The following is a 23322-nucleotide window of genomic DNA, read 5'->3' as shown; positions in this document are numbered from 1 at the left end:
CCCGGGCTTCTCTCCACGACTTGGGAGCTCCCTGCCGGCAGGGGGGCAGCCTCTGGATTGCTTCATCTTTCTCCCTATTGCCCGGATGCCAAGGGTAGGACGGGGGAATGGTGTGTCTTCGGGGATGAGAGAGAGGCATTGGGAGGGAAAGTGTTAGTGTACATCCTCTAGACTTGAAGGAGAAGGAGACACTCCCTGACTCCAGGTTTTAAAGTGGGCTTCAGAGCCCCTAGCTTTCCTAGGCCTGGGGGTCAGAAGTCATGTGTGGTAGGCCTGACTCGGGGAGAGTCGGACTTTGGGGACCTCGGGGACCTCGGGCAGATCGGGGACCTCGGGCAGATCACTTCCAGCCTGGGGCCTCGGTTTCCTCACGCGTGTCTGGGAGGTCTCGCGGCCTGCTTCTCGATTGCTAGGAGCCAGCACAGGCAGATGCCGGTTCCGGGGCTTGGAGAACGTGGCTCGGTGGCACAGAGCCGCCGGCCGAGGCGGGGGGGGGGGTGCGGGGGGGGGGAGGCGGGCGACGGGATTGGCTGGAGGCGGGGCAGCGGGGCTCGGGGATTGGCCGCACCCGAGAGGGCTGGGCAGAACTATAAGAGGCGCGGAGGGGGTGTGCAGCAGAGTGCGTGCCTCGCCTGCCAGCCGGCTTGGCTAGCGCGCGGCGACCGTGGCTAAGGCTGCTACGACGCGAGCTTGGGAGGAGAGGCGGCCTGCGGGTCAGAGGAGCATCCCGTCGACCCGGCCAGGCGGCGTGGCCCGCGGGTCATGGCCAAAGGAGAAGGCGCCGAGAGCGGCTCCGCGGCAGGGCTGCTGCCCACCAGCATCCTCCAAGCCACTGAACGCCCGGCCCAGGTGAAGGTGAGGGCCCGGCACCCCGCGTGGAGGGCGAGGGGAGCGAGTAGGCGGAAATGGGGGATCGGGAGCGTCGAGGGGTCAGTCTGGTTAGGGGACTCTTGGGATAGCCGGGGACAGGAAGCCTACGGGCCAGAGAGGACCTGGGGGTGCCAGGGGCAGGGGGTGACGGAGAAAAGCTGTGGGCGCCGTCGCCCCCCTTTGCTCACCCGCACTCCGCGCTCTGCGGAGAGGCTCTGCCGGCAGCCCCATGTGATTCTGGCTCTGCCTAGCCAGTTTCCATTCTTCCGTGCTGAGCGGCTGGGGCTTGCCACCCCATACGCCAGAAATGACTCCAGATATCTGGGAAACTCCGTTTAGTTCCCCATCTCTCTCATCCCCTACCTTCCACCTCACCCACGTACGCTTGCGCCTCTACTCTGCGGTTAGGGCCGCTCAAGTTCATTCATAAGAACAAGGGCTCTGCTCTTAAAGGAGCCGCGTCCCTCAGGCATTTGTCTGAATGTAGATGTTCGCGCGGGAACGGTGCTTTGCGCATCGAGACCATCCACCCCATCCCCAGCCCTGGGGACTTATTGAAGGACCAAATAAAATGAGGCGGCCCCCTAGGAAGGGATCTCAGGCAATAGATACCTTTGTGGGAGGTGACTGCCTTTTCCTTTTAATTTTATTAACTGATCCTTGGAAGGAACTGGGTGAGCAATTATGCTGTTACTATGTATGAGTAATATCTACTTTCCCTGGGCAACCCAACCTCCCTAGTGCCCCACCCGGAGAGGGCTCAGGCCTGGAGGCCTTTCCTCCCTCTCCAAGGTCCTCTAGGAGCTCAGGGATGGAGGGCGATGGGTCGGGAAGTTGGAGGGCAGGACGGTTCCTGGGTTTGCCTGAAGCTCTGGTTGCCTATAGTGGTCAGGGATGCTCTGGGATAGGTGGAACAGCTGTGCCTGCAGCTAGCTGGGCCGGGCCCCCACAGCTCTCTAGAGCGCTCACCAGGAGTAGGCAGGTGGATCTTGTCTCTGAGGCAGGGCAGGAGCCTGGGCTGGGCTCAGGCAGCTCTTGGCAGCAAGCAGATTTTCAGGTTGTGGCAGCTGGTGCCAGGTGGGGACAGGTCCACTGCTGGAGCATGCTGCCCTGCAACTTGGAAAGGAGCAGTGGCCGAGGCCTTGGGAGGAGTTCTTTAGGGATGGTGGGCTGATAAGTTTCCTTAGAATCTCCAGGAGGGAGGTGGCTTAGGGGCAACTTTCACACAAGTATGGATTCCCCTTTTCCAGGTTCCTAAGAATGGAGAACACCTTTCTCTTGCAGAAAGTGGGATCTCGGAGATAGAGACCATCCTGGCTAACACGGTGAAACCCCGTCTCTACAAAAAATACAAAAAATTAGCCAGGCGTGGTAGCAGGCACCTGTAGTTCTAGTTTCTCCGGAGGCTGAGGCAGGAGAATGGTGTGAACCCGGGAGGTGGAGCTTGCAGTGAGTCGAGATCGTGCCACTGCGCTCCAGCCTGGGCGACAGAGCAAGACCGCGTCTCAAAAAAAAAAAAAAAGGTGGGATCTCCTGGGTAGGAACAGGTCAAAGTAGAGTTGTTTGTTCTGGTAGAGTTGGTCAGAGGGACGGTCCTTCCTGTGGAACCTTCTTGGATGGAGGCCAGGACCTGGGCCTTTCATCTTTTTCTCCTCTTCCCAGAAAGAACCGAAAAAGAAGAAACAACAGTTGTCTGTTTGCAGCAAGCTTTGCTATGCACTTGGGGGAGCCCCCTACCAGGTGACAGGCTGTGCCCTGGGTTTCTTCCTTCAGATCTACCTATTGGATGTGGCTCAGGTGAGTGGTCTAAGCCTTCGAGGGCTCCTTCAGCATCCTGAGGTGGGAAAGACTATGCACCCCGGGTCAGTTTGCTCAGTTTTCCCCATCTGTGAAATGGGACCTCAAATCCCTACTTTGCTGCCTCTCAGAGTCAGTGGGCAAGAAATGAGAAGACCCTGGAAGGTATCCACGAGGGGAGTCTCTCCACCCCAGGAGTCTTTGCTGGAAAGGTCTGGCAACTCCTCCTTGCCTGGCAAGAGCAACAGAGCCTGAAGGGGTAGGCGGTAGAATGAGGGAGAATGGGACCTGCTGGGGATGCTGTTCTTAGAAGAGACTGGCACACTGTGTCCCTGGCTGGGAGGTAGTCAGCTGGCTTGGCTCAGGGGTTGGTGGCTGTTGCCAGGCTTGTGGACAAGATGCATCCCACCGTTACCTGAGGAGCAGAGGGGCGCTTAGATGCTAGGCTAATTTAGAATGCCCCAGTACACAGGGTCTTTGACTGGGAGGGGTACTTAGGGTGAAACAGGGCTATTCCGTGCATTGAGAAGCCTTGGCCAGAAGCCTGGCATCCTGAGAATTCACTCTGTCTGGATGGGAGAGTGGGAGGCAGAATAGCCATGGCTACCGGGGCTCCTGCACCGGCTGTCTTCTATGTAGCATCTAACTTGGCAAGCATCGAGTCTTAGTTGTATCCCTTTACAGACGGGGAACACTGAGCTCCAGAAAGAACAAAAAATTTCAGCAGCTAATTTTTGAGTAACTCCCATGGGCTGGGCCTTGAGTAGGGTATAAATATGAGGAACCTGCAGTCAAAGTGTAAACTTGTTGTAGTGGGTGTTAGAGCTGGGGTTGGGGGGTCAGGCTGGGGAGACTATGGTATGGGGAAGAATACCCACTCCCCGGAGAAATAGCAATAGTAGGGCTTTGATGGATGAGGAGGAGTCTGGAGAGTCTGTATTTAGGGCCTGGGGGGTTTGGGGTAACGGAGGGGGATAGCTTGAGTGGGTAGTGACAAGTCCCTTTTTAAAAACCATCTATAGGCTTCTTTTTCCACATCCAAGATACAGCTTGAATCTGTAAGGTAGAGCTCATAACTCCCATTATACAGATGGGGACACTGAAGCACACTGTGTTCATCCCGCGAATGCTCATTCTGATACCAGGTGGTCAGGGGCTCAGGGCTGAGAGGGAGGGAAGGAAATGTTCGTGGATTCATTTGAGCTGATGGGAATGTTTTCAAGGGCAGTGGAGGGAAGCAATCAAGGGGACAGATGTGAGAAAGCTTCTGTAGAGGCACCCAGTGCTACTGTTACTGGAGAAATGCTGTTGTCGTTATTAACAAGGCAAATGAAGATGTGTAAGGTCCACGTAGGAGCAGCTCAGGGTCACAAGATCCTGGCTGAGATAGGGAAGGAGCCTCCGCTTCCGCCTACCAGTGAGAGTTGAGGTGAGTAGAAGGACGAGGAAGTTGTCTTTTGCTTCTCCCCATTCCAGGTGGGCCCTTTTTCTGCCTCCATCATCCTGTTTGTGGGCCGAGCCTGGGATGCCATCACAGACCCCCTGGTGGGCTTCTGCATCAGCAAATCCTCCTGGACCTGCCTGGGTCGCCTTATGCCTTGGTGAGTAGAAGATGTTCCTTTGAGGTGGCACAAGACAGGACTTCCAGCATATCCTCTCCTTGTTCCTTCTCTCTGTCTTGTCACAGGCTGGGGGGTGAGGAGAAGGAGTTAAAAGTCCAAGGGTGTCGAAACCCCATCCGAGGCATCAGCTACCCTGAGCATGGACACTGGCATGCTCAGCCAGTCCATTTCCAGGCCAGCCAAAGTGCTAGGCTGGGCAGCTCAGGCCTCATTCCTTCCCAGGGTCTACTCATTCCCCTTGGTGAAGCTGGAATTCTGAATTCTCCCACTCTATCACTTCCCACAGTGGCCGAGGTAGTACTTCAGAGTGGTTAAGCAGTTGTACTCTGGAGCCAGCCTGCCTGGGCTTATTTTATTTTCTCTCTTTCTTTCTCTCTCTCTCTCTCTCTCTCTCTTTCTCTCTTTCTCTCTTTCTGTTTTTCTTGAGACAGGATCTCCCTCTGTTACCCAGGCTGGAGTGCAGTGGTGTGATCATAACTCACTGTAGCCTAGAGTTCCTGGGCTCAAGTGATCCTCCCACCTCAGCCTCTCGAGTAGCTGGGACTACAGGCATGTGCCACTACACCTGGTTAATCTTTTAAAATTATTAGTGTAAAGACAGCGTCCCACTATGTTGCCTAGGCTGGGCTTGCATTCCTGGGCTCAAGGTGTCCTCCCACCTCAGCCTCCCAAAGCGTTAGGATTACAGGTATGAGCCACTATGCCTGGCCCCTGCCTGGCTTTAAATCCCAATTTCCCTACTTAGAGCTGAGCCACTTCACATCTCTGAGTACCAAGTTTCTTCATCTATAAAATGGGGATATTAATTATGTCTATTTCACAGAGTTGTGCTGAATTATTATTATTATTATTATTGACATTCTTAGAACAGTACCTGGCTTAATTCTACTTCATAAGGTTGATGTAATTTTGAGACTTAAATAAGTTGATATTAAAATACCAAGCAGTGCTTGGGACGCTAAGCGCTATGATGACCACATCAGGGATGCTCAACAGGAGAGCTGGCATGTGGTCCCTAGTACAGGCCACACCAGGCGAACTGCGGAATCCTGGGCTGGGAGTTAGACTTCAGGCCCAGCCTGCTGCATCTCTGCCTCCCTGTGGCACCGTCCAATAGCACAGTGATATATAATTTGGCCTCCTTCAGGGTGGCTCCTGGCAGAGCAGGGGATGGGGTAATACCTGGAATGGGGTAGCAAACCCATAACCTTTGGCACCTTGGATGACGTAAATTACCTTTTCCCTTGGTACAAAGCCTGTGCTACTCAGTTTCAGGCTGTGGGGCAAAGTAGGGGGAGGTGGTGCCATGGATCAGACGGCAGGGGAGCCGTACAGGATAGGCTGTCAGGCGGGGACTCTGGTTCCCTCCAGGACATCCTGCTTCAGGGTGTGGGGGGGCATACCCCTTTCATCTCCAGCCCATCCAGGCTTAAGTGGGCGCCTTCCTGCCCCAGGGGCGCCCATACCTGGCCTCCGGCCTTCAAAGCTCTTCCCGCAACCCCTTCCCCCACTACAGCTTCCTTTCCCACGAGGCCCCCCACCCACCCCAATCCTGCCAGTCCCTGGCTAAGGCCCAGGTTGGAGCCTTTGATCCAGTCTTCAGGGCCGGGGGCAGGACAGCCTGCCTTACCTGTGTGGGCTGCTCAGGGCTCCCCCGGCGCCAGCCCAGGAGACTTGGCCCTGTGCCCGCCTCCCTGGCAGCCAGTAGAAGGCGAGGCTCTACTGCCACATCGCCTCATGAGGCCCAGCCAATGGGAGGCGGCTACTCCCAGGCATGGTGGCTGAAGGCCGGGTTACTCCCAGTCACACTGGGTTCCTCAGCAGCAGCTGCTCAGCTGCCTATAAGCAGAGGATGGAGTGTTTGACAAAGGCTGATGAGGAGCTCTTGTTCCCTGAGGAGACAGATTCAGGAGAGGTGGAGGTGGGCAGGCCCTCCCTGTGGCGTGTAGGAACTGAGCGACTCTTGCTGGGCAGGTGTGGCAGCCAGCTTGGGGAAGTTGCTGGGGGCCCTTCAGGCCGGTTTCCGATCTAGCAGCTACCTTTGTGCGTGTGCTTCTGTGTCTGGTGGTGCCTGTGTATGCGTGCACGTGGGATGGCTTGTGGGCTGAAGGCTGGTGTGCAAACTTTTTTTCCTTTTTGTGGAGAATGGGGTCTAGCTATGTTGTTCAGGCTAGTCTCAAACTCCTGGGCTCAAGCTATTCTCCTGTCTCTGCCTCCCTAAGTGCTGGAATTAAAGGCAGGAGCCACGATGCCTGGCCAGACCTCCCCATCCATACCACCTGACCCCTCCTCAGGTCAGGCCTGGAGACCTGGAACCCCCTTTCCTTTCAGTATAGGAAGAAACTGGGTCTGTCAGGATTTGTGAGCCATGTAGCCCTCTCTCCTTCTGGGCCTCAGGGCAGCCCCTGTTCTGAGTCTCCATTTAAATCCTCTTCTTGAAACCAGGAAGACTTTTCTTTTCCCTTTCTTTTTTCGAGTTGGAGTCTCGCTCTGTTGCCCAGGCTGGAGTGCAGTGGTGCGATCTCAGCTCACTGCAAGCTCCACCTCGTGGATTCACACCATTCTCCTGCCTCAGCCTCCTGAGTAGCTGGGACTACAGATACCCACCACCATGTCTGGCTAATTTTTTTACTTTTAATAGAGACGGGGTTTCACCGTGTTAGCCAGGATGGTCTTGATCTCCTGACCTCGTGATCTGCCTGCCTCGGCCTCCCAAAGTGCTGGGATTACAGGCATGAGCCACTGTGCCCGGCCCTTTTCCTTTTTTTTTTTAATTAAAACACACACACATGTATAGAGATGGGGTCTTGCTATGTTGCCCAGGCTGGTCTTAAACTCCCAGCCTCAAGCAATATTCCTGCCTCAGCCTCCTGAAGTGCTGGGATTACAGGTGTAAGCCACCATTCCTGGCCAAATCAGAAAGACTTTGACAGTCACTTTCTCTGGAGTTCTCAAAGCCACTGTGTGAGAGACTAGGTGTCAAGCAACAGTTGGGCCTGAGGTCTCCTCCCCAGCCCAGGGCTTTCCGCAGCTCCCCTGGTGTGGCCTGCATTAGTTACACATGCCAACTCTCCTGCTGGGCTTCCCTGATGTGATCATTATAGCACTTAGTGTCCCAAACACTGTTTGACATTTTAGTATCAACCAAGTCTCAAAGTTACTTCGATCCTGTGAACTAAAGCCAAGGCACCTACAATGGCCTTTCGGGAGTTCCATTTCCACTCCCGCCTCATCTCCTAATTCTATCTCCCCGTTCTCTTCACTCCAGCCCTCCTGGCCTTGCTCTTCCTCAGACCTGCTGATACGTACCTATCCGAAGGCCTTTGCACTGACTATTCCCTTTGCCTGGCCCACTCTTGCCTCAGATGTCTAAAAGGCCAATTCTCTCCTTTCATTCTGGCCTTGGCATGGATGCCAACTTCTCAGTAAGGCCTACCCTGTCCATCCAGTTGTGAACTGCATCCTTACTCTAAGCCCCTGGAGCCAGCTTTATTTCTTTTCTTCATAGCACTCATCTCCCAACACATTATATAACACTTTTGTAAAACTATGATAAAGTATATGTAACATAAAATTTACCATAACCTTAAAAAAATGTTTACGAGACAGAGTCTTGCTATGTTGCACAGGCTGGACTCAAACTCCTGGGGAAAAGCAATCCTCTAGCCTCAGTCTCCCAAGTAGCTGGGACAACAGGCATGTGCCACTGCCATTATAGCCATTTTAAGTGTATAGTTCAGTGGCATTAAGTACATTCATTTCGGTTTTTTGTTTTTGTTTTTGGTACAGCGAGGATACTAACCTGTCGGTTCTCTAATATTTCTTTTTTGGGCAGTGCAGTTTTAACATTCCACATTAAGGATGTAATGATCAAGGAGTTTGTTTGTTTGAGACAGGGCCTCACTCTGTCACCAGGCTGGAGTGCAGTGGCGCGATCTTGGCTCACTGTAACCTCTGCCTCCCAGGTTCAGGTGATTCTCCTGCTTCAGCCTCCTGAGGAGCTGGGACTACAGGTGTGTGCCACCACGCCCGGCTAATTTTTAGTATTTTTAGTAGAGACGGGGGTTTCGCCATGTTGGGCAGGCTGGTCTCGAGCTCCTGACCTCAGGTGATCCACTCGCCTCGGTCTCCCAAAGTGCTGGGATTACAGGCATGAGCCACCGCACCCAGCCTAAGTACATTCACTTTGTGAGCACCATCCATCCATTACATCCTTCCAAAGTGAAGCTCTGTACCTATTAGACACTAACTCCCCACTCCCCTCTCCCTACATCCCCTAGCAACCACTATTCAACTTTCTTCATGAATTTGACCACTCTAGGTACCTCATGAGTGAAATTATACAATATTTATCTTTTTGCGTCTGGCTGATTTTCCTTGGCTTAATGTCCTCAAGGTTCATCTATGTTGTAGCGTGTGTCAGAATTTTATTCCTTATGAAGGTTGAATGATATATATAACTTTTAAATTATGTTAAATTTCTGTTTGCCAACTAGTATGTAAGTTCCACAAGGGCAATAATTTTATATCTGTTCTCTGGTTATCCTAAGTAATTAGAATAGCACCCAGCCCATAGTTGGAACTTCTGAGGAAATGAGGCAAGCTTCAGATAATTTAAATAACTCCCAAGACTGAGTTTTATAGTTAGTTGGTGGAGCTAGAATGGAATCCCTGAAGAGTGGCTCAAAGGCCTTTCTCTTTACCATGGCCTGTGCTGCCTTGCTATACTGATGCCATGAAGTTAGTCCATCCTGCGGTCTAACCCCTTGTGATGGTGTGGAACTCACACAGGGAAGACAGACGTTTGCCCACCTAGGACTTCAGTTCTCCTTTGCTTGGAGCTGGCCTCTCCCCATCATGCCAGCTTCCGTGTGTGTGTGTGTGTGAATGGGGTATGTGTGTGTGAATGGGGTACGTGTGTGTGAATGGATGTGTGTGTGAATGTGGGGTGTGTGTGAATGGGGGTGTATGTGAATGGGGGTGTGTGTAAATGGGGTGTGTGTGAATGTGGGGTGTGTGTGAGAATGGGATGTGTGTGTGAATGGGTGTGTGTGTGAATGGGGGTGTGTGTGAATGGGGTGTGTGTGTGAATGTGGGGTGTGTGTGTGAATGTGGGGTGTGTGTTTGAATGATGGGTGTGTGTGAATGGGGTGTGTGTGAGAGAATGGGGTATGGGTGTGTGTGAATGGGGGTGTGTGTGTGAATGGGTGTGTGTGTGAATGGGGTATGTGTGTGAATGTGGGGTGTGTGTGTGAATGTGGGGTGTGTGTTTGAATGATGGGTGTGTGTGAATGGGGGTGTGTGTTTGAATGATGGGTGTGTGTGAATGGGGTGTGTGTGAGAGAATGGGGTATGGGTGTGTGTGAATGGGTGTGTGTGTGAATGGGGGTGTGTGCGAATGGGGTGTGTGTGAATGTGGGGTGTGTGTGTGAATGTGGGGTGTGTGTGTGAATGTGGGGTGTGTGTTTGAATGATGGGTGTGTGTGAATGGGGTGTGTGTGAGAGAATGGGGTATGGGTGTGTGTGAATGGGGGTGTGTGTGAATGATGGGTGTGTGTGAATGGGGTGTGTGTGTGAATGGGTGTGTGTGTGAATGGGGTATGTGTGTGAATGGGTGTGTGTGTGAATGTGGGGTGTGTGTGTGAATGGGTGTGTGTGTGAATGGGGTATGTGTGTGAATGGGTGTGTGTGTGAATGTGGGGTGTGTGTTTGAATGTGGGGTGTGTGTTTGAATGATGGGTGTGTGTGAATGGGGGTGTGTGTTTGAATGATGGGTGTGTGTGAATGGGGGTGTGTGTTTGAATGATGGGTGTGTGTGAATGGGGTGTGTGTGAGAGAATGGGGTATGGGTGTGTGTGAATGGGGTGTGTGTGTGTGAATGGGGGTGTGTGTGAATGTGGGGTGTGTGTGTGAATGGGGGTGTGTGTGAATGTGGGGTGTGTGTGAATGGGAGTGTATGTGAATGGGGGTGTGTGTAAATGGGGTGTGTGTGAATGTGGGGTGTGTGTTTGAATGATGGGTGTGTGTGAATGGGGGTGTGTGTTTGAATGATGGGTGTGTGTGAATGGGGTGTGTGTGAGAGAATGGGGTATGGGTGTGTGTGAATGGGGTGTGTGTGTGTGAATGGGGGTGTGTGTGAATGTGGGGTGTGTGTGTGAATGGGGGTGTGTGTGAATGTGGGGTGTGTGTGAATGTGGGGTGTGTGTGAATGGGAGTGTATGTGAATGGGGGTGTGTGTAAATGGGGTGTGTGTGAATGTGGGGTGTGTGTGAGAATGGGATGTGTGTGTGAATGGGTGTGTGTGTGAATGGGGGTGTGTGTGAATGGGGGGTGTGTGCGAATGGGGTGTGTGTGAATGTGGGGTGTGTGTGTGAATGTGGGGTGTGTGTTTGAATGATGTGTGTGTGTGCATGGGGTGTGTGTGAGAGAATGGGGTATGGGTGTGTGTGAATGGGTGTGTGTGTCAATGGGGTATGTGTGTGAATGGGTGTGTGTGTGAATGTGGGGTGTGTGTGAATGTGGGGTGTGTGTGTGAATGGGGTATGTGTGTGAATGGGTGTGTGTGTGAATGTGGGGTGTGTGTGTGAATGTGGGGTGTGTGAATGATGGGTGTGTGTGAATGGGGGTGTGTGTTTGAATGATGGGTGTGTGTGAATGGGGTGTGTGTGAGAGAATGGGGTATGGGTGTGTGTGAATGGGGTATGTGTGTGTGAATGGGGGTGTGTGTGAATGTGGGGTGTGTGTGTGAAAGGGGTGTGTGTGTGAATGGGGGTGTGTGTGAATGTGGGGTGTGTGTGAATGGGGGTGCGTGTTTGAATGATGGGTGTGTGTGAATGGGGTGTGTGTGAGAGAATGGGGTATGGGTGTGTGTGAATGGGGGTGTGTGTTTGAATGATGGGTGTGTGTCAATGGGGTGTGTGTGAGAGAATGGGGTATGGGTGTGTGTGAATGGGGGTGTGTGTTTGAATGATGGGTGTGTGTGAATGGGGTGTGTGTGAGAGAATGGGGTATGGGTGTGTGTGAATGGGGTGTGTGTGTGTGAATGGGGGTGTGTGTGAATGTGGGGTGTGTGTGTGAATGGGGTGTGTGTGTGAATGGGGGTGTGTGTGAATGTGGGGTGTGTGTGAATGTGGGGTATGTGTGTGAATGGGGGTGCGTGTTTGAATGATGGGTGTGTGTGAATGGGGTGTGTGTGAGAGAATGGGGTATGGGTGTGTGTGAATGCGGTGTGTGTGTGTGAATGGGGTGTGTGTGTGTGAATGCGGTGTGTGTGTGTGAATGGGGTGTGTGTGTGCGGTTGATGAGTATCTGTGTGAGAACACGGGGGATGGGGCTGTTCCTTCTCTCTGCCTCCTTGCCCAGCCACCTGAGGTCTTGGACTCCCGTCCTACCTCTCAGCCCATTAGATGCTGGTGCCTCTGGAGTAGACTCAGGGTCTGACCTCACACTCCATGCCTAGGATTTTTGTCTGGGGGCCCAAGTTACCATCTGCCATTCTAGGCTTGGCCATCAGCGTCTTCCCAGAGGCCCAGGATGGGTGGATGGCAGGAGTATGGGGAAGGAAGGAAGAGCACCTTCCTTCCCTGTGGGGACCCTGTGAGGCACAGCAGTCTGGGCTGGCCCTGGCTCCTGGGCTCCAGCCTCCAGCCTCCAGCCTCCAGCCTCTAGCCTCACTCACACCCTCCTCTTCCTCAGGATCATCTTCTCCACGCCCCTGGCCGTCATCTCCTACTTCCTCATCTGGTTCGTGCCCGACTTCCCACACGGCCAGACCTATTGGTACCTGCTTTTCTATTGCCTCTTTGAGACGATGGTCACGGTGAGTGTGGGTACCTCCTCTGGGTGTCTCTGGGGGCCAGGAGGAGGGTGGTACTCGGGGCCCCCAGGGTTGGTACCGGAAGCTACACCGGTGTGTCCACCTGCCTGACTGCCAATGACCTGTCTTCCACGCCAGTGTTTCCATGTTCCCTACTCGGCTCTCACCATGTTCATCAGCACCGAGCAGACTGAGCGGGATTCTGCCACCGCCTATCGTGAGTCTCCCCAGCCCACCTGACCCCACCCTCCAGGGACCCTCCAGCCACACTTCTTCCCTTGCGGGTCCAGCTCTTTGCTCTGCTCTAGAGTGTGGGTGTGAAACCATCTTAAAAACAACTCAATCCGCTTATTGCTCAGATGAGACCTGGAGAGGTGCATATGCGTTCGGACCAAGATGTCACCTACTCCACTACCTCTACCCACCCTGCCTGGAGCTACAGCTAGGCTCCCACCCATTTGACCTTCCTCCCTGGGCCCACGACCCATGAGGACCCTCCGAAACACCTCCTTTTCTCCTGCCAGGGATGACTGTGGAAGTGCTGGGCACAGTGCTGGGCACGGCGATCCAGGGGCAAATCGTGGGCCAAGCAGACACGCCTTGTTTCCAGGACCTCAATGGCTCTACAGTGGCTTCACAAAGTGCCAACCATACACATGGCACTACCTCACACAGAGAAACGGTGAGGCCCTGGGCAGGGCAGGGATTTGGGGAGATAAGGAGCAATGAGGTGGTTTGTAGTCATCCTAAAGATAGTAACAGCTAGTGTTTATTAAGTAAATGTTGGGCATTTGATATACATAACAATTGATAGACCCAATATACCTACTTTGCAGAACAGGAAACTGAAGCTTAGAGAGGCTGAATAAGTTGCCCAGAGTCTTAAAGTTGGTGAATTGCAGAGATTTGGGAAGATTTGAATTCTGGGCTGTCAGACTCCGCAGCCTGGTTTCTTTTTTATTATTATTTGTAGAGTTGCCCAGGCTGGTCTCAAACTCCTGGGATTACAGGTGTGAGGGCCGCACTCCACCAGCCTGGTTTCTGAGCATGTTGTGAATCCTAACTGTCCAGTCTTGGGAAGCAACAGCAGGCCTGGGGTGATCCTCCCGTTTCACACATGGAGACAGGAGGCTCCCAGAGGGGAGGGGACTGGCTACTGGCCCAAGATCACTGAATGGGGCTGCTGGAACTGGGGTGCTGGGATGAGCTCAAACTGACCATCCTTGTATGTCGCCTTCACCTCCTTATAGCAAAAGGCATACCTGCTGGCAGCGGGGGTTATTGTCTGTATCTATGTAATCTGTGCTGTCATCCTGACCCTGGGCGTGCGGGAGCAGAGAGGTAAGGGGGTGCCTGGGAAGGGGTGCAGGCCTCAGCATGGACAACTGTGTCTTTCTGCCTGGCCCTCAGGCTTTTGGGAGGGGCCTCTGCTCCTTCCTTACTGTCCCCTCTGGCCCCCAGAACCCTATGAAGCCCAGCAGGCTGAGCCGATCGCCTACTTCCAGGGCCTACGGCTGGTCATGAGCCATGGCCCATACGTCAAGCTTATTACCGGCTTCCTCTTCACCTCCTTGGCTTTCATGGTGAGTGGGGGTGTGACATGCTTAGCCTGAGAAGGGGTTGTAATGGGAATGGGGTGAGCAGAGGTCTCTGGAGCATGGGGGATGTCTTGGGGAGGCTCAGCCCCAACATCACCTCCTTCCTTGCATTTCCTTCCCTACCTTTCCCCATTCCCAGCTGGTGGAGGGGAACTTTGTCTTGTTTTGCACCTACACCTTGGGCTTCCGCAATGAATTCCAGAATCTACTCCTGGCCATCATGGTGAGTGTGGGACCTGAACAAGGGCAGGCAGCCTGGGCTGAAGTGGCATAGACTGTGGAATGGTTCTTGGAATAGGCAGAGGATGTTTCTCAGGCTGGCCCAAGGTCATGAAAGGATGAGGGAGGCTTCTCAGGATATTTGGTTGGACCTTGCGTAGGTAGGACTGTGAAATAAAGAGTTTAAGGTTAGATGTTTGAATAGCGAGCACAGCAAAAGCAAGGGTGAGGACACCAGGAACTTGGCTCAGAGGTTTCAGAGGGCAGCAGACGAGGTAGGCCTGGACCAGCTCTGAGCTCCCCTGGGGAGCCATCGAAGGTGCCTGTCATCTTGTTGCTGCCCATATGATGTCATCTGGCTGCTCTTGGGCAGGGCCAGGAGCCCCTTTGGGGTTCTGGGAAGGGCAGGAAGGGCTCTGTGGCTCTAAAGCACCTCCCTTTAACCCTCTTTGTCTGCCCACAGCTCTCAGCCACTTTCACCATTCCCATCTGGCAGTGGTTCCTGACCCGGTTTGGCAAGAAGACAGCTGTATATATTGGGATCTCAGTGAGTGGGGTTGAAGAGCAGAGCCTGGGTTGAGTTGGGGATGTCTGGGGGGAACCTCCCAGCTGAGTCATCTTCCTGCACCCCCTTCCCTAGTCAGCAGTGCCATTTCTCGTCTTGGTGGCCCTCATGGAGAGTAACCTCATCATCACATATGTGGTAGCTGTGGCAGCTGGCATCAGTGTGGCAGCTGCCTTCTTACTACCCTGGTAGGTATATACAGGCCCCCTCCTCGGTTATCTCCAGCCCCTAGTCCCCAGTTTTGAAGCTCCTTGGGGAGAGTTCTATGGGGTGTTCTCCCACAGGCCATTCTGTGGGTCCAGGTTAGGAGTGAGGGAGGTCTGTCCTGTACAGTTGTACAGGTAGTGAGCCTTGTAAGAACACCTAGTCAGAGTGAAAAATGGGGGCTATAATATGGCAGGCGCTCCACTTGCCACGCTGAGCACCTCCAGGCAGGGCTACTTCCTCTTAGAGCAAGAGGCCTTTTCTTATTCATGTGAAGGTGCGGTCTCCTCACTGAGCTGTGTAGCCATGGTACTGAAGCTTCCAGAAGCTTCCTCTTCTCATTAACACAGAGGCCCGTTAGGTGGGTCGGTCCTCACGGCTGTCACTGCTCTGCGCAGGTCCATGCTGCCTGACGTCATTGACGACTTCCATCTGAAGCAGCCTCACTTCCACGGAACCGAGCCCATCTTCTTCTCCTTCTATGTCTTCTTCACCAAGTTTGCCTCTGGAGTGTCACTGGGCATTTCCACCCTCAGTCTGGAGTGAGTGGGGTGGGGACCTGGGGCGGGACTGGACGGGGCCAGGCCCCGGGTGCCCCATCTTCACCGTTCTCCTGCCCCCTGGGTCCCATAGCTTTGCAGGGTACCAGACCCGTGGCTGCTCGCAGCCAGAACGTGTCAAGTTTACACTGAACATGCTCGTGACCATGGCTCCCATAGTTCTCATCCTGCTGGGCCTGCTGCTCTTCAAACTGTACCCCATCGATGAGGAGAGGCGGCGGCAGAATAAGAAGGCCCTGCAGGCACTGAGGTGAGTGGGGAGAGGACGGGATGCTGGAGGAGGGGACATGGTTGCCTCTAAACCCTCAATTTGTGTCTCCTGTGGCCAAGTCCAGACTCACCCCCCACACATCTTCTCTGGACAGCTCTAACACTTAAGTAGGCACCAGGCACTGTGTTAAGTGGTCTTACCTTTATCCAACGAATGCATACTGGCTGCCTACTATGTGCTAGGCATTGATTGCTCTAGTGAACAAGACAAAAATCTCTGCCCTTAAGGAGCTTGTTATAGGACGCGTGCATCCATGACCTCCCATATCCCTCCAACAACCCTAAATATCAGGTTCTTAGGGTTCCCCCTCTGTAGGTGAAGAAGCTGAGGTTTCGGCAGGAAGAGTGGCTGACCCAGCTGAAAGGGGCAGAGATGGGGTTTGAGCCTCAGCATTCCAACTCCAGAGATTGCACTCTTCATCAGCCTCCTGGCACATAGGACCTCGAGTGTGGCCTGAACCCTGCATCTGGGGAAACCAGAGGGCAGGGTGGAGGGAGTCATGCCAGCCCGTCAACCAGCCCAGGCGAGAGTGTAGTTCTGGGATTTGCAGTACCCTGTGTGCAGCAAGGACAGTAAACAGACCAACCAACAGTTGAAAGTGGGAGTGAGCAAACTGTCCTGTGGTTCACTTTAGTCCGACAGTAGGGCCAAGATCACGTGAGGAAGGAAGCAAGCAGGTGGGGCTGGGGAGGGGTAAGGATGGATGCTTCCTCCAACCCATCTCCTCTGGCTCTTGCAGGGACGAGGCCAGCAGCTCTGGCTGCTCAGAAACAGACTCCACAGAGCTGGCTAGCATCCTCTAGGGCTCGCCACGTTGCCCGAAGCCACAATGCGGAAGGCCACAGGAGGGATCAGGACCTGTCTGCCGGCTTGCTCAGCAGCTGGACTGCAGGTGCTAGGAAGGGAACTGAAGACTCAAGGAGGCGGCCCAGGACCCTTGCTGTGCTCACCGTGGGGCTGGCTGCTCTGTGGCCTCCTGCCTCCCCTCTGCCCGCCCGTGAGGCAAAGCCCTGGGGCTGCCACTGTGAATATGCCAAGGACTGATCGGGCCTAGCCCGGAACACTAATGTAGAAACCTTTTTTTACAGAGCCTAATTAATAACTTAATGACTGTGTACATAGCAATGTGTGTGTATGTATATGTCTGTGAGCTATTAATGTTATTAATTTTCATAAAAGCTGGAAAGCAGCTGCCTGTTTCTGTGTCCTCAGCCACTCACTGAGCCCTTCTGCCTTAAGACTCTGTTAGAGAACACATGGAGCCCCAGGTGCTACTGGGTGGGGGCAAACATGTCTGAAGTTGTGGCTGGAGTGCAGTGGCGCAATTTCGGCTCAGGCAATCCTTCTTTCTGCTTCACCCTCCTGAGTAGCTGGGACTACAGGCATGCACCACCACGCCTGGCTGATTTGTAGATTTTTTTCTAGAGATGGAGGTCTCACTATATTGCCCAGGCCAGTCCTTCCCACTGGACTCAAGCAATCCTCCTGCATTAGCCTCCCAAAGTAGTGGGATTACAGGTGTGAGTCACTGCAACTGGCCTCTTGCTAAGAACACCCTAGTGTAGAGAGGGATTTAGCTAAAGTCACACAGCCTTGAGTGACCTAACTGGAATTTTATCCCAACTCTGTAAAGACTCCAATACCGTAATCACCACCGTCTACTTCCCTGTGTCTGAGAATGACCAGGGGATCGGCAGGCAGACGCTTGCTCTGGGTGTGCCTATACACTGTGCTTCCTGCCTGGTGCATGCCTGAGCCCGCAGGGCTGGCAGGGCTGGAGGCCTGTGGGGTCCCTGGAGACCTGTGGTTCTTTCTCCACAACTGTTACTGATGGTATTCAAAGGTGAGAATGTACCTGCTGGATGTGTGTATCTGATGAGGGAGGATTCGACCACAGAGGCACTGGTGACAAAAAACAAACACCTCCAGTAGGAAACAGGGTGGTGGGGAAGGCCTAGTTGGGAACGCCTGGCTGACGTCCATGGTATGAATAACTCCTACCATAGCCAATTTCAAGTTATCCATGGTTGTTCTACTTTGAACATTCCCTAAACATTTAGCGGTTGGCTTTTCCAAGCCGGTAGGAGCTTGCCTAACACACCACTGGGTCTCACACTTAGGCCAAGCCCCCGAAATCACAAGAAGGCAAAGTTGGCAGGATTAGGAGCTACCTGTCAAATCTCCTGATTTTACTACTAGATAAATGAGGCCCAGACAAGAGAAGCTCTTAGGCTATTCAGGCTTGGTTCTTGCCTTGAGTGTGGGGCTCTATTTTGGGTGGGAGGCGGGTCCTCCATTTTTACTGATGAAGTTCTGCCAGGTTACTTTGATAAGTTACATTAAGCATTACTAACAGGCATGGTTGCAGGTGCGTAATAAGTTTGAATTCAGTTAGTCTTCAGATAGTTGTCAGAACTTCCCTATGAGGAAGGTATTATTGTCATCCTCATGTTAGAGATAAGGAAACTGACGCAGGGAAAAGTTAAGTAACCTGCTCAAGGTCATTGGACAGTCACTGGAAGAGCTGATACTTGAATTGAGGTTGGCTATAGTGCCTGTGCTCTTAACCACCACTTAAGGCTGTTAGGTGACCCAGTGGTTTTGTTAACACCAAGGCAAGTCCCATACTGTCTTTCCATCAGCCATCTCATGTCAGGCTGTCTGGGCAAAGCAGGAGCCTAGGGTCTGGTCTGGCCTCTGGAGCTAGCCTAATCAGAGACTCTGAGATAATGTTTATAGAAGCCCACTTATACCTTCTCTCTCCCTCCACTCTAACCAGTAACCACCAAGTCCTGTCTTTAAAAAAAATTAAAGTTTTCGGCCAGGCGCAGTGGCTCATGCCTATAATCCCAGCACCTTGGGAGGCCGAGGCGGGCAGATCACCTGAGGTCAGGAGTTCAAGACCAGCCTGGCCAACATGGTGAAACCCCATCTCTACTAAAAATACAAAAATTAGCCAGGTGTGTTGGCGCATGCCTATAAACCCAGCTAGTCGGGAGGCAGAGGCAGGAGAATCGCTTGAACCCGGGAGGCAGCAGTTGCAGTGAGCTGAGATTGCGCCACTGCATTCCAACCTGGGGGACAGAAAGAACCCGTCTCAAAAAAATAAAATAAATAAAAACAAACAAAAAACAAACAAAAACAAAAACTATCCGGGCGTGGTGGCACATGCCTATGATCCCAGCTACTTGGGAGGCTGAGGGCAGGAGAATGGCTTGAACCTGGGAGGCGGAGGTTGCAAAGAGCCGAGACCATGCCATTGCACTCCAGCCTGGGCAACAGAGCAAGACTGCCTCAAAAAAAAAAAAAAAAAAAAAGTTTTCCAAACCACTCAAGCTTGTTTCTTTCCTGTCCCTACCATTACTTCTCAGGCATTATGCTCTCTTACCTGGGTGAATAGACCAGCATCCTGTCTGGTCTCCTTGACTTTAATTTGATCTCCTCACTTTCTTTCTGCAAACTGTCCAAGATAACTCAGTAGCTCGCCTGTTTAGAAACATTTCTGTAAGCTGGATGTAATGGCTCTGCCTGTAATCCCAGCTACTGGGGAGACTGAAGTGTGAGGATTACGAGGCCAGAAGTTCAAGACCAGCCTGGGCAACATAGTGAGACCCCGACTCTATAAAAGAAAAAACAATTAGTCAGGTGTGGTGGCTTGCAACTTGTAGTTCCAGCTACCCAGGCAGCTGAAGCAGGAGGATCTCTTGCCAGGAATCTGAGGCTGCAGTGACCTATGATTGTGCTACTGCACGCCAGCCTGGGGAACAGAGGAAAGAAGACCCTGTCTCAAACAAAACAAAAAGTTTCCTAGAAATCCTGTGAGTTCCTAGGCCGGGCGCGGTGGCTCAAGCCTGTAATCCCAGCACTTTGGGAGGCCGAGGCGGGCGGATCACAAGGTCAGGAGATCGAGACCACAGTGAAACCCCGTCTCTACTAAAAATACAAAAAATTAGCCGGGCGCGGTGGCGGGCGCCTGTAGTCCCAGCTACTCAGGAGGCTGAGGCAGGAGAATGGCGTGAACCCAGGAGGCGGAGCTTGCAGTGAGCCGAGATCGCGCCACTGCACTCCAGCCTGGGCGACAGCGTGAGACTCCGTCTCAAAAAAAAAAAAAAAAAAAAAAAAGAAATCCTGTGAGTTCCTGTCTGAGACCCCTACTGACCTCCCCACACCCAGATCTAGATGCAGCTCTTTTTGCAGGCCATCTACCTGGCCCTAGGACACACCTGTTGCAGCTCCACCTGGCAGACACCCATCCAATGTGTCTTGACTCCAGCAAGCCCCTCTGAAGCAGTCCCTACCCCTCTGCCTTTGGGACATCCCTAAGGGTTCGTCTCTTTCATGGTGGTCTCCCACACTGAGCGGAGGGCCAGGCATGGTGGGGTGGGGCAGGCACGTGGAGCTGAGTGAATGGGAGCTGGGACCAGAGCAGGCTTTGGCTGGGCGTCAGACCCAACTCCCACTGACCCACTGTGACACCTCTCTCCAGGTCACAGTTTCCCCTAAACATCCTATGGGGATTTAGACTTGAACACCCTTGCTTCTCTCCAGTTTCACACTCACAGAAAATTGCTCTCCTCTTCCAAGATCCCCTGTTGAATTCCTGGGGGCTGCTTTGGGGGTGGGACGGGTGAAGAGGGGAAGCAATGTCTCTTGGGTCATTGGCTACTCTAGGTCCCTTCTGGACAGATCATACCTAGTTATTCTTTGGGAGAAGAGCCATATTGACTTCCTCTATGCTTGAATCCAGCATTACTACAACAAACCTTGTCTCTCCCTCTTCACTCGGCCCTGCTGCCCTGTCTTGCCAACCTCACAGCCCATCCACACCTCCGCTAAGGACCAGGTACAGCTTTGGCGCCACCTGCTGGAAGAAAGGAGCAGCACCTCCACATTTCAAAGAAGAAATTCCAGATGCGCCATCAATTCCATGGATCCGAACAGATATTTACAATGAGTCTACTATATGCCATACACCAACTAGGCTCTGAGGATAAAGTGGTGAACAAAATAGAGCTTACATTCTCGGTGGAGATCAATGATAAGTAAATAATTTATATCGTAATAAGCATCTTGAAAGAAGCGAGGAGATGTGATGGAGGGAACTGGTACGGAGCTGCTTTTAAGTGCTCAGGAAAGAATGTCCTGAGAAAGTAACATTTGACTGGGCACAGTGGCTCGTGCCTGTAATCCTAGCACTTTGGGAGCCTGAGGTGGAAGGATCACTTGAGCTCAGGAGTTCGAGACCAGCCTAGGCAACATAGCGAGACCTCATCTCTACTAAAAATAAAAAATTAAAAAAAAAAAAAGAAAGAAAAAGAAAGTGACCTTCATTAAAGATGAGAATTAGCCAAATGTGAAGAGAGCTTAGAGAGAAAGCATTGCAAGTAGAGGACACAACGCAGACCCCAAGGCCTCAAAGAGCTTGGAATATTGGAAGGACAGGAAGGAGACCAGTGTGGCCAGAGTGTAGTGAATGAGGCCAGGCACAATTGCTCACACCTGTAATCCCAGCACTTTGGGAAGCTGAGGCAGATGGATCACCTGAGGTCAGGACTTTAAGACCAGCCTGACCAACATGGTGAAACTCCATCTCTACAAAAAATACAAAATTAGCCAGGCCTGGTGGTGCATGCCTGTAATCCTAGCTACTTGGCCAGGAGAATTGCTTGAACCCGGGAGGCGGAGGTTGCAGTGAGCCGAGATCATGCCATTGCACTCCAGCCTGGGCAACAAGAGTGAAATTCTGTTTCAAAAAAAAAAAAAAAAAAAGAAAAGAAAAGAAAAGAGAGAGAGTATTTCTTTTTTTTTTTTTTTTTTGAGACGGAGTCTCGCTCTGTCGCCCAGGCTGGAGTACAGTGGCCGGATCTCAGCTCACTGCAAGCTCCGCCTCCCGGGTTCACGCCATTCTCCTGCCTCAGCCTCCGGAATAGCTGGGACTACAGGCGCCCGCCACCTCGCCCGGCTAGTTTTTTGTATTTTTTAGTAGAGACGGGGTTTCACCGTGTTCGCCAGGATGGTCTCGATCTCCTGACCTCGTGATCCACCCGTCTCGGCCTCCCAAAGTGCTGGGATTACAGGCTTGAGCCACCGCGCCCGGCAAGAGAGAGAGTATTTCAGGGAGAAGGAACAGCATGTGCTAAAGCCCAGAGGCCAGGGAGATCATGGTGGAGTCAAGGAACAGAAAGGCCCGTGTGGCTGGAGCACAAAGATTGAAGGAATGGGATGCAAGATGAGGCTGAGGATGAAGGCAGAGGCAGATGGTCCACAACATGGCTTTGTGGGTTGTGTTAAGCATTTTGGTCCTTATCCTAAGAGGAGAAGGAGGTCATTGAAGAGTTTTAAGTAGGGAAGCCATATGATAGCTCAAGAGTTTAGAAAGACCTATCAGCTGGCCGTGCGCGGTGGCTCAAGCCTGTAATCCCAGCACTTTGGGAGGCCGAGACAGGCGGATCACGAGGTCAGGAGATCGAGACCATCCCGGCTAACACGGTGAAACCCCATCTCTACTAAAAAATACAAAAAACTAGCCGGGCAAGGTGACAGGCTACTGCACTCCAGCCTGGGGGACAGAGCGAGACTCCGTCTCAAAAAAAAAAAAAAAAAAAAAAGAAAGACTTATCAGCTGCTCTGAGGGAGAATTGAAGAAGGTGAAAGGGGAAGTTGGAAGACTAATGAAGAGGCTGTTCATGTAATGTTCCAAGAATGAATGGTACTGATGAGTACAAGATTAGTGGAGGCAGTGGAGATAGAAAAGGACTGATCTGGCAGCTGGTAGGACTGGATATAATTGAGATGGAGAGGGAGACGGGGAGAGAATATGAAAGTGATGTCTATATTTCTTTTTCTTTTCTTTTTTTTTTCTTTTCTTTTCTCAGCTGGAGTCTCACTCTGTCGTCAGGCTAGAGTGCAGTGGCACAGTCTTGGCTCACTGCAACCTCTGCCTCTTGGGATCAAGCGATTATCCTGCCTCAGCCTCCCAAGTAGCTGGGACTACAAGCACGTGCCACTATGCTCAGCTAATTTTTGTATTTTTAGTAGAGAAGATGTTTCACCATGTTGGCCAAGATAATCTCTATCTCTTGACCTTGTGATCCACCCGCCTTGGCCTCCCAAAGTGCTGGGATTACAGGCGTGAGCCACCACACCCAGCCTATATTTCTTTTTCATTTGTTCGTTTTTGAGAAAACGTCTCACTGTTGCCCAGGCAGGAGTGTGGTGGCACGATCATGGCTCACTGCAGCCTACACCTCCTGAGCTTCAGCGATCCTCCTGTCTCATTTTTTAATTTTGTTGTAGAGACGAGGTCTCGCTATGTTGCCAAGACTGGTCTCGAACTCCTAGGCTCAAGTGATCCTTCCTCCTCAGCCTCCCAAAATGCTGGGATTACAGGTGTGAGCCACAGAGCCCGGCAATGTCTAGATTTCTATCTTGGGAAACAGTGAGTGCAACTTCTAAACACAGCAAACATGAGCAAGCCTGGGGGCCAAAAAAATTCATTTGCCCCTTGTTTGTAACATTTTCATATAAATAGGGAAGAAATCACACTTAGGAATTCCACTGTCAGGGACAAGCCTACACACTATCACCACTACTACTATACAACATTTCTTTTTTTTTTGAGATTGGAGTTTTGCTCTTGTTGTCCAGGCTGAAGGGCAGTGGTGAGCAATCTCGGCTCACTGCAACCTCCACCTCCTGGGTTCAAGCGATTCTCCTGCCTCAGCCTCCCAGGTAGCTGGGATTACAGGCATGTACCACCATGCCTGGCTAATTTTGTATTTTTAATAGAGATGGGGTTTT

General features: G+C 52.3%; 1 protein-coding gene across 2 annotated transcripts; it reads left to right on the top strand.

Moving 5' to 3' along the window:
- Window positions 1-616: 616 nt before the first annotated feature.
- On the top strand, window positions 617-16711 carry MFSD2A (MFSD2 lysolipid transporter A, lysophospholipid). 2 transcript variants are annotated; one of them, XM_077962448.1, is made up of 14 exons: window positions 617-849; window positions 2533-2667; window positions 4144-4268; window positions 11985-12108; window positions 12244-12322; window positions 12630-12787; window positions 13356-13446; window positions 13567-13688; window positions 13843-13926; window positions 14386-14469; window positions 14563-14675; window positions 15090-15233; window positions 15325-15501; window positions 16262-16711. In XM_077962448.1, exons 1-14 carry the CDS (start codon window positions 763-765, stop codon window positions 16323-16325), a joined length of 1587 nt encoding a protein of 528 aa, XP_077818574.1. In that variant the 5' UTR covers window positions 617-762; the 3' UTR covers window positions 16326-16711. The 2 variants fall into 2 exon arrangements, with proteins under 2 accessions (XP_077818574.1, XP_028691320.1); XM_028835487.2 differs by having other exon boundaries at window positions 617-855.
- The last annotated feature ends 6611 nt before the right edge of the window (window positions 16712-23322 follow it).

The sequence above is a fragment of the Macaca mulatta genome, chromosome 1, assembly GCF_049350105.2.
Source record: "Macaca mulatta isolate MMU2019108-1 chromosome 1, T2T-MMU8v2.0, whole genome shotgun sequence".
NCBI classification, from domain to species: Eukaryota; Metazoa; Chordata; class Mammalia; order Primates; family Cercopithecidae; genus Macaca; species Macaca mulatta.
The sequence above is the reverse complement of the archived record's forward strand: the minus strand, read 5'-3'. Positions and strand labels throughout refer to the sequence as shown.